The sequence below is a fragment of the Chanos chanos genome, chromosome 9 (assembly GCF_902362185.1).
Source record: "Chanos chanos chromosome 9, fChaCha1.1, whole genome shotgun sequence".
Lineage (NCBI taxonomy): Eukaryota > Metazoa > Chordata > Actinopteri > Gonorynchiformes > Chanidae > Chanos > Chanos chanos.
In genome coordinates, this window is record NC_044503.1 from 8,659,828 (window position 1) to 8,674,676 (window position 14,849).

At 40.6% G+C, this 14,849-nt stretch overlaps 1 protein-coding gene across 1 annotated transcript; it reads left to right on the forward strand.

Moving 5' to 3' along the window:
- Positions 1 to 251: 251 nt before the first annotated feature.
- rorca (RAR-related orphan receptor C a) lies at positions 252 to 14,827 on the forward strand. Its single transcript, XM_030783804.1, has 10 exons — positions 252 to 528; positions 6,810 to 6,895; positions 7,092 to 7,233; positions 7,562 to 8,002; positions 8,326 to 8,447; positions 8,547 to 8,679; positions 9,523 to 9,630; positions 10,148 to 10,258; positions 10,766 to 10,878; positions 11,097 to 14,827. The coding sequence occupies exons 1-10, from the start codon at positions 522 to 524 to the stop codon at positions 11,253 to 11,255; spliced, it is 1,422 nt and encodes a 473-aa protein (XP_030639664.1). The 5' UTR covers positions 252 to 521; the 3' UTR covers positions 11,256 to 14,827.
- Positions 14,828 to 14,849: the final 22 nt, after the last annotated feature.

The following is a 14,849-nucleotide window of genomic DNA, read 5'->3' on the forward strand; positions in this document are numbered from 1 at the left end:
GTCGCATAACAGTGAATGTGGCAAAGATTCCCACGATGCTGTTATAGTGACACACTGCCACACTTTCCCACACACGCGTGCGCCTGAGATCCTCCTTAAGCGCGCGGGCGAGAGCGCGCCGCTGCCTGGGGCACGAGGCGGGCCAGTGGAGCGAGATCATGTGAGAGTCCACGCGCCGAAAGTAGGTTACAGAGAGCGAAAAAAGACAGAGAGAGGTAGTGAGAAGAAAAGAGGTGGGAAAGAGGAGGGTATTATTTTATTGCATACATCGCACGCTTGCTCACAGGAGAAATAACATTAGCACTGCAGGGGATACGGAATCGCTGCCAAATCGAAATTAACCAGACTTCGTTGATGTTTTGCTTTCAGTACGGACAAGCATTACAAACATATGAGGATTAGTTATTTTTATTTCTTTCAACAGCTTCTTTTTGGAGCTCTGAATGTTACATCTGATTTCAGTTTTTCGTTTTGTTCAAATGCCCTGGAGTTATTTGAATCGCAGATAATATAGCATCAATATGAGAGGTAAGTTGAAGATTTCTTGATTTATTTAATTTTCAAGAATCATGTATATTTCTTGCAACGAAAACGCAACATTATTAATTTTGTAAGCTGACAGCGGTGAAAAATTCTGCATTTTGGTATTTGTGCATTGATTTATTTACATGACCATGACGTCCATGTGTCCACCGAAGTATGGTTGAAGCAAGCGCGCATAAAAATAACTGACGGATTAGCTGGACGGAATAGTCTGACATCTTGCTGCGCGATATGACACATGCAATCACTTGTATACTGAGCCCCGACACATTATTTAAAAAGTTTAGACTCAAAATCGAGAGTCTGATAACTTTTTACAGGTTTACATTTTGTGTCTTTTCCCGCACCGGTAAATGGAGACATCGACTGTAGTTAAGAATTCTAGTGTAGTTACTGTTCACGGCCAGCAAGCGAACAGCGTTATGTAAGAGAAGAGGGTGCTTACTGAAACTGTTTTGTGTTCACTTTATCTACTGGAAACTCCTTTATTTCGATGCGTTTTTACCACAAATATGCATTGTAGGCGTTCATTTTCCAGTAATGTTCAATCGATTTCCTGTTCACTTTACTTGCGCTGTAAAACCGCCATGTTGAACTTGAGCACCGAAAAAAAAATCATGTTTACTGTGAGATAATAATTTTATTGCAAGTGCGCCAGAGGATTGCGTCAAAGCCGCCGAGGGTGCATTGAATGTCAGTGTCAAATCGTGGAGCGCATGGGGGTGCATCGCGTGGTTTCTGCGTGTTGTTGTTTTCGGCACCCTAGCATGGCCGACTGTATGAGGGAGAGAGTTGGTGTTCCATTGACCTACTTCTGTCATTGAGGATTACAAAGCACTTACAGAACATGCAGAATAAGAGCATAATTCGAGAACCTGACGATCTGCCAATAAAACGCCTATCGTCAAATCTTTTAACTTCATTTGCCACTGTACGTATTTTCACCTTTTTTCATTGAGTGCTCGATCCGAACTTCCCGGATTAGTAAACACCGTTGTGGTGTATATTGACAACAGCGCCCTCGCCGGTGTAAATCGTGGCAAATTGTCCAACTAGACTTTGAAGTCGTGTTCTTAAGTAGAACAGAATTTTTATGACGTAGTCATTGTCATTAAAGTGCAGATATTAAAGTCATTGACTTTTATTATTAACGAGAATCTAGATCACCCTTCAACAGTGTTATAACTTTCCTGTTATTTTCATTATGTAATTATTTAGATTAATAGCTTTATATTCTTTTGGTTTTGTTAGTGGTGGCATTTGGAACGCTCATCAAGTCCAACCATCCCCATTTGCATATATAAACATCAACAGAATGTTCTTTCCTTTTCTTTGCTTTCCTTTTCTTTTCTGGAATATAACTCCTGGATAGTAACTTTTAAGTCCAACATAACTGAGCTCAGTGAACCTTTACTATAGACAGCCAGGCCTTGTCAAATACAAAGGTGAAAGCTATTGTCGTAGCAGTCCTTATGTTGTTAGGTATAAACAAATATTTGGTTAAAGACTGAACATTCATCCCCTGAAGCACACTGTATAATTATTGCCGTTCTTAAAGCTGACAATACACATACCAGGCTTTATGTGGGAGACCTGTCTACTGTGTAAAAATCTAGTGTGTACTTGAAACTGTCAGAGAAGTGGAGCAGTTAGTTCACTGGCGTTGAAGGCACAGTCACACCGTGTCTATATATGTCTATAGACAGTGCCCCACTGACACCTGCTCTCCAAGTTTCCATTCACTTAAACTTCAACTTGTACAGTGCCTCTTTGGATATGTGCATGCCAAACTGCTTAGTGGATTTCAAGAGGAATTAAAGCCAGCTGGATTTTCAAATGTTTATTTGACTGTATCTATACTTTAACTGAATAGCCAGACTAAAACAAAGTCATGGTAGTGTGGTTAGTGAAAAGCGTTTTTTGGTTGTAGCATACAATTAAATTTGATAAGAATGCTCCCAAAAATTCAAGGATCAGATTTCAAGAATTCAGCTGAAAAAAATATTTGATCGGCTAGGAAAGAAGTTTCTATACTGTAGCACATAATGCCATCACGCTTCATTAGAGGTTTTGATCACACACAATCAATGAATTAAAATCAATTACAGGGAAGTAATTGTCTCACTTAAGCCCACAGCCCATAATTCCTATCAACATAATAAATGGTGATTATTGACCACTTTACGCCACCTGGCTCTAATGCATTTCTTTCTGCTGCGGTCATTGATACTAAGAGATTACTTAATTCCTCTGTGCATATTTAAAGAGAGGGTCCTGGTGTCATTCCACCATCTTACTTTACTGAGTGTTACTAGGTCACACTGAACCATGGACAAAAAAAAAGAAAAAAAAAAAGGCATGACTGTCCACGTAAAGCTCTTCAGAAACGGCTGTTAGATAAGAGTTAACAGATGGAACTCTGAAGAAGGGGTCATTATTATTATTATTATTATTATTATTATTATTATTATTATTATTATTATCATTATTATTATGAAATGCAAAAAGAAACCCACTAAGCAAACTGTACTGAAACCAAAGGGTCCCACACAAGTTGTGGCCTGTAATGGCTGCAGCACACAAAGCGCGGGCAATGTAGGTTAAATGTACACTGTGTTATGCAAATACAAAGAACTGGGTAAACAGGACCTTTGGACATTTTCTGAGGTTGTTCGATTTGGTGAGATAAGAGAGCAAAGTCTTTTTAGCAGGAACTGTTTTTTTTTTTTTTTTTTTTTTTTTTTTTTTTTACAACCCTTAGAGGGAAATTGCTGACTGGAAGAGACTGTTTGACACACTGACTGAGTGACTGACACACAGGCACCTGAGTTGATAAGCAGAACTGGATCACTTACACCGTAACTCACAAACTCAACTCTCAAATCCATTTCACTTTAATTAACTTCTCCTCAGCGATGGCGTTAGCCTGCAGGCCTCAGAACCATGAGGAGAGTGCTAATCAAACACGGCTCTTTTGATAAGGTCTGATTTACCCATTTGCTTGAGTATACAATGGAGAGCATGGAACAGTGAATAGCTGTGTTAAATAGCAAATACCTGTCTGGATTTACCAGAAGTTGAAATTTGTCAAAAGGAGACACGTAAGGTTCAAATTGTTGACCAGACCACACTTTATCATAAGGTGGTTATAGGAGTGTGACTATGCTCCGCTTTGATTCCTAGAAAGATTTTTGTGTTTGTTTTAGGAATGAAGTGTCAGATGCCTCTGTTGGCTGTTCTACAATCCACACCACTGTCAAAGGTCTTTGACCAATGAATAGAAGAATGCATAAAAGAAGTTGTCATTCTTATATATCGGAAGTAGGAACTTCAGGGATTAGACAAAAAATTATTCCAGATACCTAAAAGGCATGCCTAAGAAAACATTTTGCAAAACTTTTTTGTCTTTTTTTTGGGGGGTGGGGTGGAGGGGTGGGGTGGTTGTTCTTGAATTTTCTGTAAATGGATATAACTTTGGAATAACTCTTGGTTTGTAACAGTTAGTTTTGGTGTTGGCTTTGTAAATGATCAATTACGTTATGTAGGCTGCATGTAGCTTATGGGTTTTTACAGATTTAATAATAGACTGAACTGAAACAAAATTAGGAAGGACACCAATTGCAACATTTGAAGCAAAAGCGGTGAGAGGGATATGTGGTAACATGGGCTAACCAAGGCCTGCTCATAACACTACCCTTGACCACTCTGAGAGAGGTCTGCATTAAAAATAGCTTTACGAGAGTGCTCAGAGACAGCTGGAACTGCAGTCACATTCTTGACATGCTGCCACAAGTTGAGACCAAGTGTAAGTTACATAGGCCCTTCAGAATATACTGTAGATGTTTCTAGTGTGCTCTAGTCATATTTCTCACCTCTTTCTGTTATGTAAAAAAAAAAAAAATCATGTGTTTTTCTTGATGCAGTTCCAGACTAAGGTTCGGTAACAGTTAAAGAGTGCCCCGAAGCTTAAACTGCTCTGAAATCTTGAGCACTTTATGAATTATTAACCTGCTGTCAAAGCATAATTTGTTGTGATAACGTGTTTGGTTGCTCTCTTTGGTATGTAGTTCCACCTTAAATTGCAAAAAAAAAAAAAGAAAGAGAAAAAAAAAAAGAAAGAAAGAAATCAGATTACAGCCCTTGCAAGGCTACCACCCAAGCGCCTCCCCTTAGCTCAGTGGGAAAGTGTGTCAGTAGAGCAGCTCGTCCACATAGCCTGACTGTGCCGTGCAGCTGAGCGGCATGTGAGATGACAAGTCAGAGACAAAGCAATGCGGTCGGGAGCCAATGGGAGTGGGGTGGGGCGGGAAGGGGAATGCTCGTCACTGCGTTGCTAGGGTGACCTCCCCTGAATGAGTGTGTTCATGGAATGCGGCCAGACGGCAGTTATATAACATAGAGAGGGTGGGGGTAAGGAGGCTCTGGATGGGGTAGAAGAGTGAGGAGTGAAGAAAAAGAGAGGGAGAGAGAGAGAGAAACCATTTAACTGTAGCTTGTATCTGTTGGTTAACTTTACTTATTTTTTACTTGTAAGAAACTTATTTGTCAGGTAACACCCCAGTATCTAACACGCCTAATGATTAATATCCGTCCTTTATGGATACCGGGCCTATGTGCTTCTACCTGTACTGAAATTTCCTGGCAGTCATCAGACACACTAACATCATTTGCTTTTCTGTAGCGTGACGCACGTATCCAGTGACAGCTTTGCTGGGGTGGTTGATGAGGTGTGAGCTGTTGTGTGATTAACTGTGAAAGGGTAATTCACTCTGACATTGCAAATTAGGCATTACCTAACTGCTTGCGTCACCATTCGGACATGAGGGGAGAAAAAAATGAGCGCCGGCTGCAGTTTTAATCCTTTAAAACACAATTAAGTTCAAAAGTGGCCGTTTCTATCAGGATTCATGGACGTTGTGCCGTTGCCTTTGGTTTTTTTTTTTTTTTTCCTTCAGACTTTTAGTTCACCTTGGAGGAGGAGCCGTGGAGATGAAACTTTATAACCTTGGGCCTCTCGCTAATGCAATTGACCTGCTATTCTGGGACAGTGTGGGCCCCACTTCTTAGATAAACAGCATAATGAAAAGAACAGAGTGTTCCTGAGGGAGAAAGCACAGGACTGTGTACAGTATTAAGGTGTATTTACTAAAAGGTCCTTCTGTTGTCACTGATTAGTCCATCTTCATAACAATGAAGTCATTCATTTTTTCATTTGTCATTTGAAATTGTATTGCGTTATTTTATCAGTCTGCAATTTGCGTGCTAGCTGTTAAACCAAGCAGACAATAAGAGTCATGTTTAATGAGTCGTTTCGCAATGCAGCCAACCCTTCTATTGTTTTTATATCATATCAGCAGTGGTAGCACTTGTGTGTTTTCTTGACAGTACTTTGGTGGAGCTCCAGTGTTTAATGGGAGTGCTACGGTATATGGAGCAAGTAAAACACGGCGGGGGAAAATCACAAACGTGTATGTCGTGATAGGAGGGACGCTCTCGCACCGTTCACGGCCCTACTATGGACGCTTGACTAGTCTCCCAAAGCACACAGTCCCAAACTGACAGCACTTTGGAACAGGCGTTAGCAAAAGATACACAGCAGAGCAAAATCACACAGCCAATTTATACAGTTCTCGTTAATGGACACTTTTCTACCAATAAACAACCAAAAAAAAAAAAAAAGTACTGTTTTGTCAGTCCTGTAACATCACACCACTACACTGACATACACAAGGCATTGGAAAAAAAAAACAGCCACAAGAAATCAATTTTGGATGGAATCAAATAAGTTACACAACCAAATTGTGAAACACATAATGTTTCATGCCGTCACATGTGATAAATGATGATCACAACAAAGCCCATGCATATCACTTACTCAAAGACTTACAAGCTCCCAATGCTGATTAATAAATGTTTACATTATGATTCCAGTGAGTGTATAGTTGCACCTCAGTGCTGTTTTGTAAGTTTATGTATCTAGAGTAATCCTGTATAATATTGGCTGCATAGAAGTTATTGCTTGAAAAGTTTCCATTCGCACCATAACAATATGGCCCCGAGCGGCGACCTGGCACATATATCAAAAACCAATATGACGGGTCTCCAGAGATCAATTGTGTGAACCCGTCTGATGCACGCTATCTCGATTTTAAAGCATACTGTAAAGTGTATGGCACTTATAATAAAACTATACACGTTATCGATCATTTCTGTGGAAAGTGTCACAACTAGATTTCAGCATCTTTCTGTGCACTTCTCTTTTCCAGCTCAAATCGAGGTGATTCCCTGCAAGATCTGCGGGGATAAGTCTTCTGGAATTCATTACGGAGTGATCACTTGTGAGGGCTGCAAGGTGATTGGTTATTTATTCTTGAATACAAACATAAACAATCCTTTAGTCTGAAGTACTTCTCTCCCCAATTGTTGAAGCTGTTTCTTCATCCGTTCTGCACTGAATAAGTATTTCCACTGCAAGCCTCAGACTTCCTTGTCTGGTCCTCCCATTGACTCTGTGTGTGTGTGTGTCTGTGCGTGATGTGTTTATGTAGGGTTTCTTCCGACGCAGCCAGCAGAACAATGCCATGTACTCGTGCTCCCGACAGAGGAACTGCCTCATTGACCGCACCAACCGCAACCGCTGCCAACACTGTCGCCTGCAGAAGTGCCTGGCACTGGGCATGAGCCGCGATGGTGAGTCCAGCCTGGGTACCTTGCAGCCTCGCTTGTTTTGGAGTTTTCCTTTAGCGGATGTGTGGTCTCAAGGGTCTTTTTACAAAGCTGTGTGTGTGTGGGGTGGAGGGGGGGAGGTGTGAGTGTGTTTGTGTCTGTGTGTTAAGAGCTACTTCTCATGTATCTGCTGGCCCAGAGCCAGATAAACATTCAACTGTTTCAGTATCAGTCTCTCACACTACATTCTTTAGAATGTAGGCCTTTGGTGTCAGTTTGGAGTTCATACATTGCTTCTTATCAACAACCTCCATTCGTTCGTTCTCTCATGTATACGTCACCTTCTTTGCAGCGGTAAAGTTTGGCCGCATGTCAAAAAAGCAGCGGGACAGCCTGTATGCAGAAGTCCAGAAGCACCAGCAATCTCAGGAACGCGCGGGTAGCGGGGGAGTTCGTGAGGAGAACGGTGAAAACGGTAATCTAGCGAGAGCTTACAGCAGAGGATCCAGTGCCACCCTCAGCGACCTAGACGACATTACCACGTTACCAGACGGCCTGCTGTTCGACCTGCCTCTCACGCCGGAGGGCACGGGGGAATACTGCAGCAGCCTGGAGCTCCTGGGGGGTAGCGGAGGCAGCAGCTCTTCCTCACAGAGTTCGCCCGAACAAAACGGCCAGGACTTCAACGACGGCGCTCACATCAAACACGAGTACCAGCTCCTGCATGACTCCGGCCTGTTCTCCCACACGCTGCTGAATCCACTGCCTGAGGGTTGCTCCATGTTGGATATAGGTCAGTAACGAAAAAAAAAAAAAAAAAAAAAAAAAAAACAGACCTCAGTGGTGCCCTGCATATCTGAATGTGTTAGGTCAGCACTGATGTGGGGCTCCAGATGAAACATATTATTAGGCCTCCCATTGTCCTGCTATTCTTGGACGGTGAAGACCTGTCGTAGTTATCATTGTGATTCTTTGCATTGCGTTCGTGCCGTGCTGTGATATTGTAAAAGAAAATTATACATGGATGCCAGGGGGGTGTTGTGGCACTCTGATAATAACAAACTTCATAGCAGGCGTCGGAATGCAAACGGCTGATTTGCCCTTTTATTTTTGCAGACCGCATAACACAGAGTGTCGTCAAGTCTCATCTAGAGACAAGTCAATACAGTACTGAAGATCTCAAGAGACTTGCAATGTCCCTGTACACCCCAGAGGAAACTCGTGTCTATCAGAGCAAGGTATTTGCCTCTAACTACTGGACAGATTGATACAAATAGCACATCGTGTACCCACAGCAGTTGTTGTTTCTAACTGTGGCTCCTTTTCTTCTCTTCTAGTCCACTGAGGTAATGTGGCAACAGTGTGCCATACACATCACCAATGCCATCCAGTATGTGGTAGAGTTTGCGAAGCGCATTACCGGATTCATGGATCTTTGTCAAAACGATCAGATCATTCTGCTCAAGGCAGGTTAGTATCAAACCTCACGGCGGACTTTATCAGCGAGGCCATGTCCGATAAACGCACTAGCACAAGAATCAGAGGATTTAAACATTTTCTCCAGCTCTATCTGTTATATACTACAAACAGACCAGCAGTTATACATATAATATCCTGTAGAACATATGAATAAACACAGGAAGGTAGAGTGTTCATATACACATTCAGATTTGTCTACAGAAACAAAAACAAATCTGTCATGTGTATAAATAGTTGCTCTCTTTTTTTTTTCTTCTTTTTTTTTCCGCGCTGTACAACAATTGTGCTTTACTCGTTTTGAAAAGCATGACATCAAGGCTAGAAGAATCAAAACAGGGGCATAGATAAATGACTTGAACAGTAGAGGCTTCTGTGTTTACCATTTGTAGTTCTAACAATGGCTCTTTTTGTCTTTTTTTTGTCCACCCTCCTCTCACTATCTGCTCCCTTTGTTCATTGTATTGTTGTTTTAACCAAAATTGTTATCCATCTAAAAAAAAAAACCCAACATATTAATTGTGATCGAAAATCACCACATTTATCCATATAAATGGGGACACACACACATTCATTTTGATCGAACATTGAAAATGTTGAACTTTGTGAACATTTTGAAATGTTTGAACTTTCAAAAAAAATGTGCTAATTCTTAAAAAAAAACAACCTTTGATTGATTTGATGAACTGAATCACATTTGGATTTTTGTTTTGTTTTTGTATGTGCATGGTGGAGCATTCGTTTTCCGATCTTTCTTCCTCCCCCCCCCCACCCCCACCCTGCCCTACCCTACCTGTCTCCTTCTCTCTGTGCTCTCTCTGTGATATCCATCTCAAGGCTGCCTGGATGTGCTGTTGATCCGCATGTGTAGAGCTTACAACCCCATCAACAACACACTTCTGTTTGACGGCAAGTTCGCAAGCCCTCAACTCTTCAAAGCTTTGGGTGAGTCAACCACAATAAATCAACCAAAGCAAAACTGTCATGCTTTTTTTTTTCATCATCACTTTTACCATTTAAGTCTTTATGTTTGTTAAAGGATAGCTTTTCCATTGGGCGTAGTAGGGGTTTGGGGGGGGGGGGGGGGGGGGGGGGGGGGTCAGATGTTAACATTGTCCCCATGGCCTGAAACAATAGCCGTAGCAGGAAAGAGTAGGAGTACCTTTTCCTGTAAGGATAGGGGAAAGTCAGGTACTACAGCCGGTGGAATGCATCAGATGCCCATTGATAAAAGTTCTTCTAAGGCAACAACACATTGCTGAATACAAAATTCACATTGTATTTCTCTTTATGTCAAATCAACAAATAATACATTTTGACACCTAACAGGACAATCAAGTCTATAGAGCAGGATAGAATAGACTACAATCGGCCTATTGACAAGTACTGGTGCATCTAAGTAAAGTGAATGTAGTTAACTGTCATGCCTTGCTCACGCTGCTGCCTCTGTGCACCCTCACAGGCTGTGATGACCTCGTTAATGCAGTGTACGAGCTGGCCAAGAGCTTGAGCCGTCTGCAGCTCACCGAAGAGGAAATGGCGCTATTCAGTGCTGCTGTCCTGCTGTCTCCAGGTGAACACACTTCACTCTCACACTCAAATTGATGTGAAAACTAGGGCTGTGTGGTATAGTGAAAAACCATTGAATTTTGGATGGGAATGTTATGTAGCAGTGTATGGTGTCTTCGGGTTTTTGGGGTTTGTTTTTTTTTTTCAAATTAAATAAGATACTTTAATTTTCTGACCACATTATTCCCCACCCTTCTTTTCTTAACAGAAATCCTGTGTGTTTATATAACATTTACGTCATCTTGCTTTTTAGGCAGGCCTACTGGTTATGTTCCAAAACTCAACATGTGGTTTAATGGCAAGACCTGTTTTGCAACTGAATGTGACATTGCAAGCGGGAAAATAGTTAACCTTTATTACTAATGAATTTGTTACTGGAACAAACAGAAGAGTAAAATCCCTCAAGTCACATAGACAGTTGTCACTCGGGCCTGGTTAAAAGCACTGCCCTGGTATTTAAGACATGTGTCATTTAAATCACCTGACTCACTGGTTTCACCTTCATTAACAGACCGACCATGGCTGACTGACACCCAGCAAGTCCAGAAGCTTCAGGAAAAGGTCTACCTAGCATTGCAACATTGTCTGCACAGAAGTGGTGCTTCAGAGGAAAAACTGACAAAGGTATTGAAGGCTCTCTGTTTTCACAGATAACAAACAAGGGATTGAATTAAGGGATTAAGCATGCAAATATGGAAAGCAGGAAGTAGAAGATAAATAAATTTTTGGTTGTTGGTTTCTTTGTTGTTGCCAGTTTTGTTTTTACATTGCGAACAGAAAGGAATTTTTGCTGTCAAATCAAGGATGTTGACTCTCTTCCTTTTACTTCCTCTTGTTTTAAGATGGTGTCCAAGCTGCCCATGATGAAGTCCATTTGCAACCTCCACATCGACAAGCTGGAGTTTTTCCGCCTGCTTCACCCAGAAACCGCCTACAGTTTCCCTCCACTTTACAGAGAGGTCTTTGGCAGCGAAATTGCTTTCCCAGACTCGACTGGCTAACACGTATTTAAAAGTTAAGACAGAAGCTTTTAGAAAGAAGAAGGAAAAACATGTAGGGATGGAGAAGGAGGTGGCAGAGGATGGTGGCAGAAGCAACCAGCAGCAGCAGCAGCAGCAGCAGCAGCAGCTCAATGACAATCTTGCACGCAACACTTTAGGACACACTACTCCCACCTCTGACCTCTCATCTGCTGGGCAAGCTTGCACTACACGTAAACTAGTCCAGATTTTCTATTAATGAGATTCGACCATAATGATACAATTTGAAGACATGGTGCTGGGTACTACATGCATGCTACCTAACTGTTTTCGTTGTAAAACATAGATTATAATATCTTACGTGATATTACATGAAATTATATCTCAGTATCAGGGATTGAATCTCCTTTAAGCTGAAGTGGTCTGGTACAGACCAGTCCTTTCCCATCTGTTCGTAGTACTCTGAGGAAAAGAATTGTGAATGTATCCAGTGGACAGTCCCAGGTTTGAGACAGAATGTACAATATATATATATATATATATTAAAAAAAAAAGTCTGGCCCCGATGTTTAATGTCCGTAACAACGACTGGCTACTATTTTGTAGTCATACTCGTAAGTCAATTGATCAACAGTAGTGCCCATATTCTGCAGTTTTGTATCCAATTCTCTAAAGGGACCAATGGCATACAGATAAATAGCACAACTTCTTTTTTTTTTTTGAAGCATTTTAGCATGCACATTATTATAAGTGACCCCCAGGCTTCAGCTGGCATGCATGCACTAGTTCTTGCACATACAACACTAAACTCATAGCACTCATTATGTTGACCTGTTCATGCATTTGCATATGCACACTTACCAAGTTTTAAGCTATTTGATTTTTTTTTGTTGTTTTCAAAAGCAATTATAAAACCTCAGTTCCACTCCCTTGTCCTCTGCAAATGCCACTTAGAGAGAAGAATCAAAAGGTATTTTTAAATGTTCCTATAATTTATAGATACTGCATATATATATATATACATATATATTTAGTATGTGAAAACATAGCTATGTAAATATATATATTTAAGTACAATACATCTATAAGGAATTTGTAATAAGAGATAGAGAGAACAGTTATGAGACAAGGCAGTGAGAATGCCCAGCTCCCTCATTCCCCCCTAAAATGACTACCTGACCATTTTATGAGATACAGGGATGAGACGATTGGATTAAAGTATACAATAATAAGCGATATTTTGAAAAAGAGAGGCATGCAAATAGCACTCAGTTATTGCTGACACCTCAGTTGGACAGGGCACTGCACTCAGCGCTGACTTTTTACGCCGCTCTTAAGGTTTCTCAGGTTTCTCCACTCGAAAGACTGCCATCGGCCCCTTTCGTACTGTCAAAAAAAAAAAAAAAAAAAAACGAGAAAAGAAAAAAAAAAAAAAAACAGGACATGGCCCCCTCAGAGGGACAGACCTTAAATGCTTAAAGTAAAGCCGCAGCTGAAAGTATTCAAGAGGAGCCGCTGGAATGTTGCCCTCTCCGCCCCACATGTGTTCTGCAAGAAAAAAAAAAAAAAAAAACCCAAAAGACTCTCCAGTAAAGTAAATGCTGGTGGAAGAAGGGTTTTTTTTTTTGGGGAGACTTTTTGTAAGGAAGCTGGAGTGAAAGACGGCAGACACCCAGGCTGGCAGAAAAGCGAACCTGAGCTGTCCAACAAAATCTAAACATGAATGAGAGAGAAGTGGGACCGGAGAGAGGAAAAAAAAGAGAGAGGGGGAGAGAGAGAGAGAGAGAGATGTAATTGTACAAATATGTCCTCTGTCCAGCTGTGTGGAGATGAGTTCATGTGCTTTGTTCATTGCTTTGTATTGAGATAGTGAACTCAGATGGGATCTGAGGGTTGGCATTGTGTAGATTTGTGAATTTTTCTCCTTATCCCAAAACTATTTCCCTTATGCCTCCTTTTTTTTTTTTGCATTCACTAAATGGCACAACTATGGGTTGACAGAGCCAACAGCTACCCCCCTGAGTTAGGGATTAATATGGATAGTGTATTCTATATTTTTCATATTTAGCAGTGCAGACAGATTGACAGATGCTGACAAAAATGAATTTGTTTTGTGCGGATATATTTTTACACTTTGTTTATGAAACTCTACAAGAGAGCCGTTTCAGATTTGGATCTTATTGCCCCCACACCCACGTTTGCTTATGTTTTAAAAACGCTCGCTCATCAGTGGCCACTATATGATAGCAGCCTCTATTTCATCCTTAACCAGGAAGCTCTTCAAAACTGCAGATCAGTATCTCTCTCATGGGAGAGTTGGGTGCGGTTAAAAAAAAAAAAAGCCTTTTCAACTCCCCTTAGAGAATAAGAGTTTCAAAAGAGGCTAAACACAGAGATCATGTACAAAAACCCTATCTTTAGCTGTGTCCAATTGCATTGACAGACCAGGTTGGCCAAAGTAGATAAATATTATCCTTATGGTTCGTGCACGTTATATTTAACTTACGGCATCATGTTTCACATTTTTGCACTGCAGGAACAGTGCTGGTCTCCATACTGTATATTTTCTAGTGGGATTTTATATGGTTGGTCTAAACACTTTTCTAGGTGCTTCAGACAGTGTCGTTATGGGACTGTGCAATACCTAGTCTTCACCCATTTCATTAGGGAGGGCCTTGGTAACCACGTGTACATCAGACAACATATACACTCCAGCAGAAAATTAGTTTTGACTTTTTCAGAGTGGTTGCAAAAACCATTTTCATTGCCAGACACCCACCCAATGTTGACACGCATCTAGTATTAACTGGTTTTAAGTTGGTTCATAAGGCAGTTTAAGATTGTAACAAAGCGGTAATGCTTTGTAAGGATCTAGAGTTTAGAATGTTATGTATTTGTGAAGTGTAATTTGCAAGCCTAAAAAAAAAAAAAACTGCCTCAATTGTCCCCATCTTTTGGAAGCAGTTCTCCAGGTGTGCAGTTACCTTTACACTCAGTCACTCAGGGAGATAGCTGGGCTCTTTGTCCTACAGTGTCTTCTTCAGTTAGCCTAGCAGGACACCTTGCACCGAATAGAAGACCTTAAACCTCGATCACTGTGTACAGTTAATGTTCTTGTGAATGTTCGTCACGGAAGTATCAAAGATGTTCCCCCTGTCAAATATCATTACCATTACAGGGCTGTTGCACCTGATTTGTAGAGATAATAGAATTTAAAATATAAGAAAAATATATATATAAAGATGGATTTTAATCTCTGAATCATGTGTTGGTTTTGTTGTGATATTTTTTTCTTTCTTCATTACTGTCTTTTCTGTAAAAAGAACACCAGTTTAGTGTCCTCTTTTTTGTCTTGAAGAATTGTCGTTATTATTTTTTTTAAGAGCATTTCTTTTGTAAATCCCCACCTCCCCAAAGGTTCCAACAAGTTCCCTGTCTTTGATGTTGTTATTCTCCCCCCTTTTTTGTTTTTAATTCACTATTAAAATGATATAGATTTTAATAAATATAATTTATGAAATATTATGAATACAAAAAAAAATAAAACTGATAAAACAATTTAAGAGTTTTTGTTGTTCAATGGGGATACAATGTGTGGATTAAACAATGTAATAA

Excerpts from the sequence above, each read along its gene's own strand:
- rorca (XM_030783804.1), top strand. Across the intron at positions 8,003-8,325 it reads TTGCTCCATGTTGGATATAG|ACCGCATAACACAGAGTGTC; the intron begins GTCAGTAACGAA and ends TTATTTTTGCAG. Across the intron at positions 10,879-11,096 it reads CAGAGGAAAAACTGACAAAG|ATGGTGTCCAAGCTGCCCAT; the intron begins GTATTGAAGGCT and ends TCTTGTTTTAAG.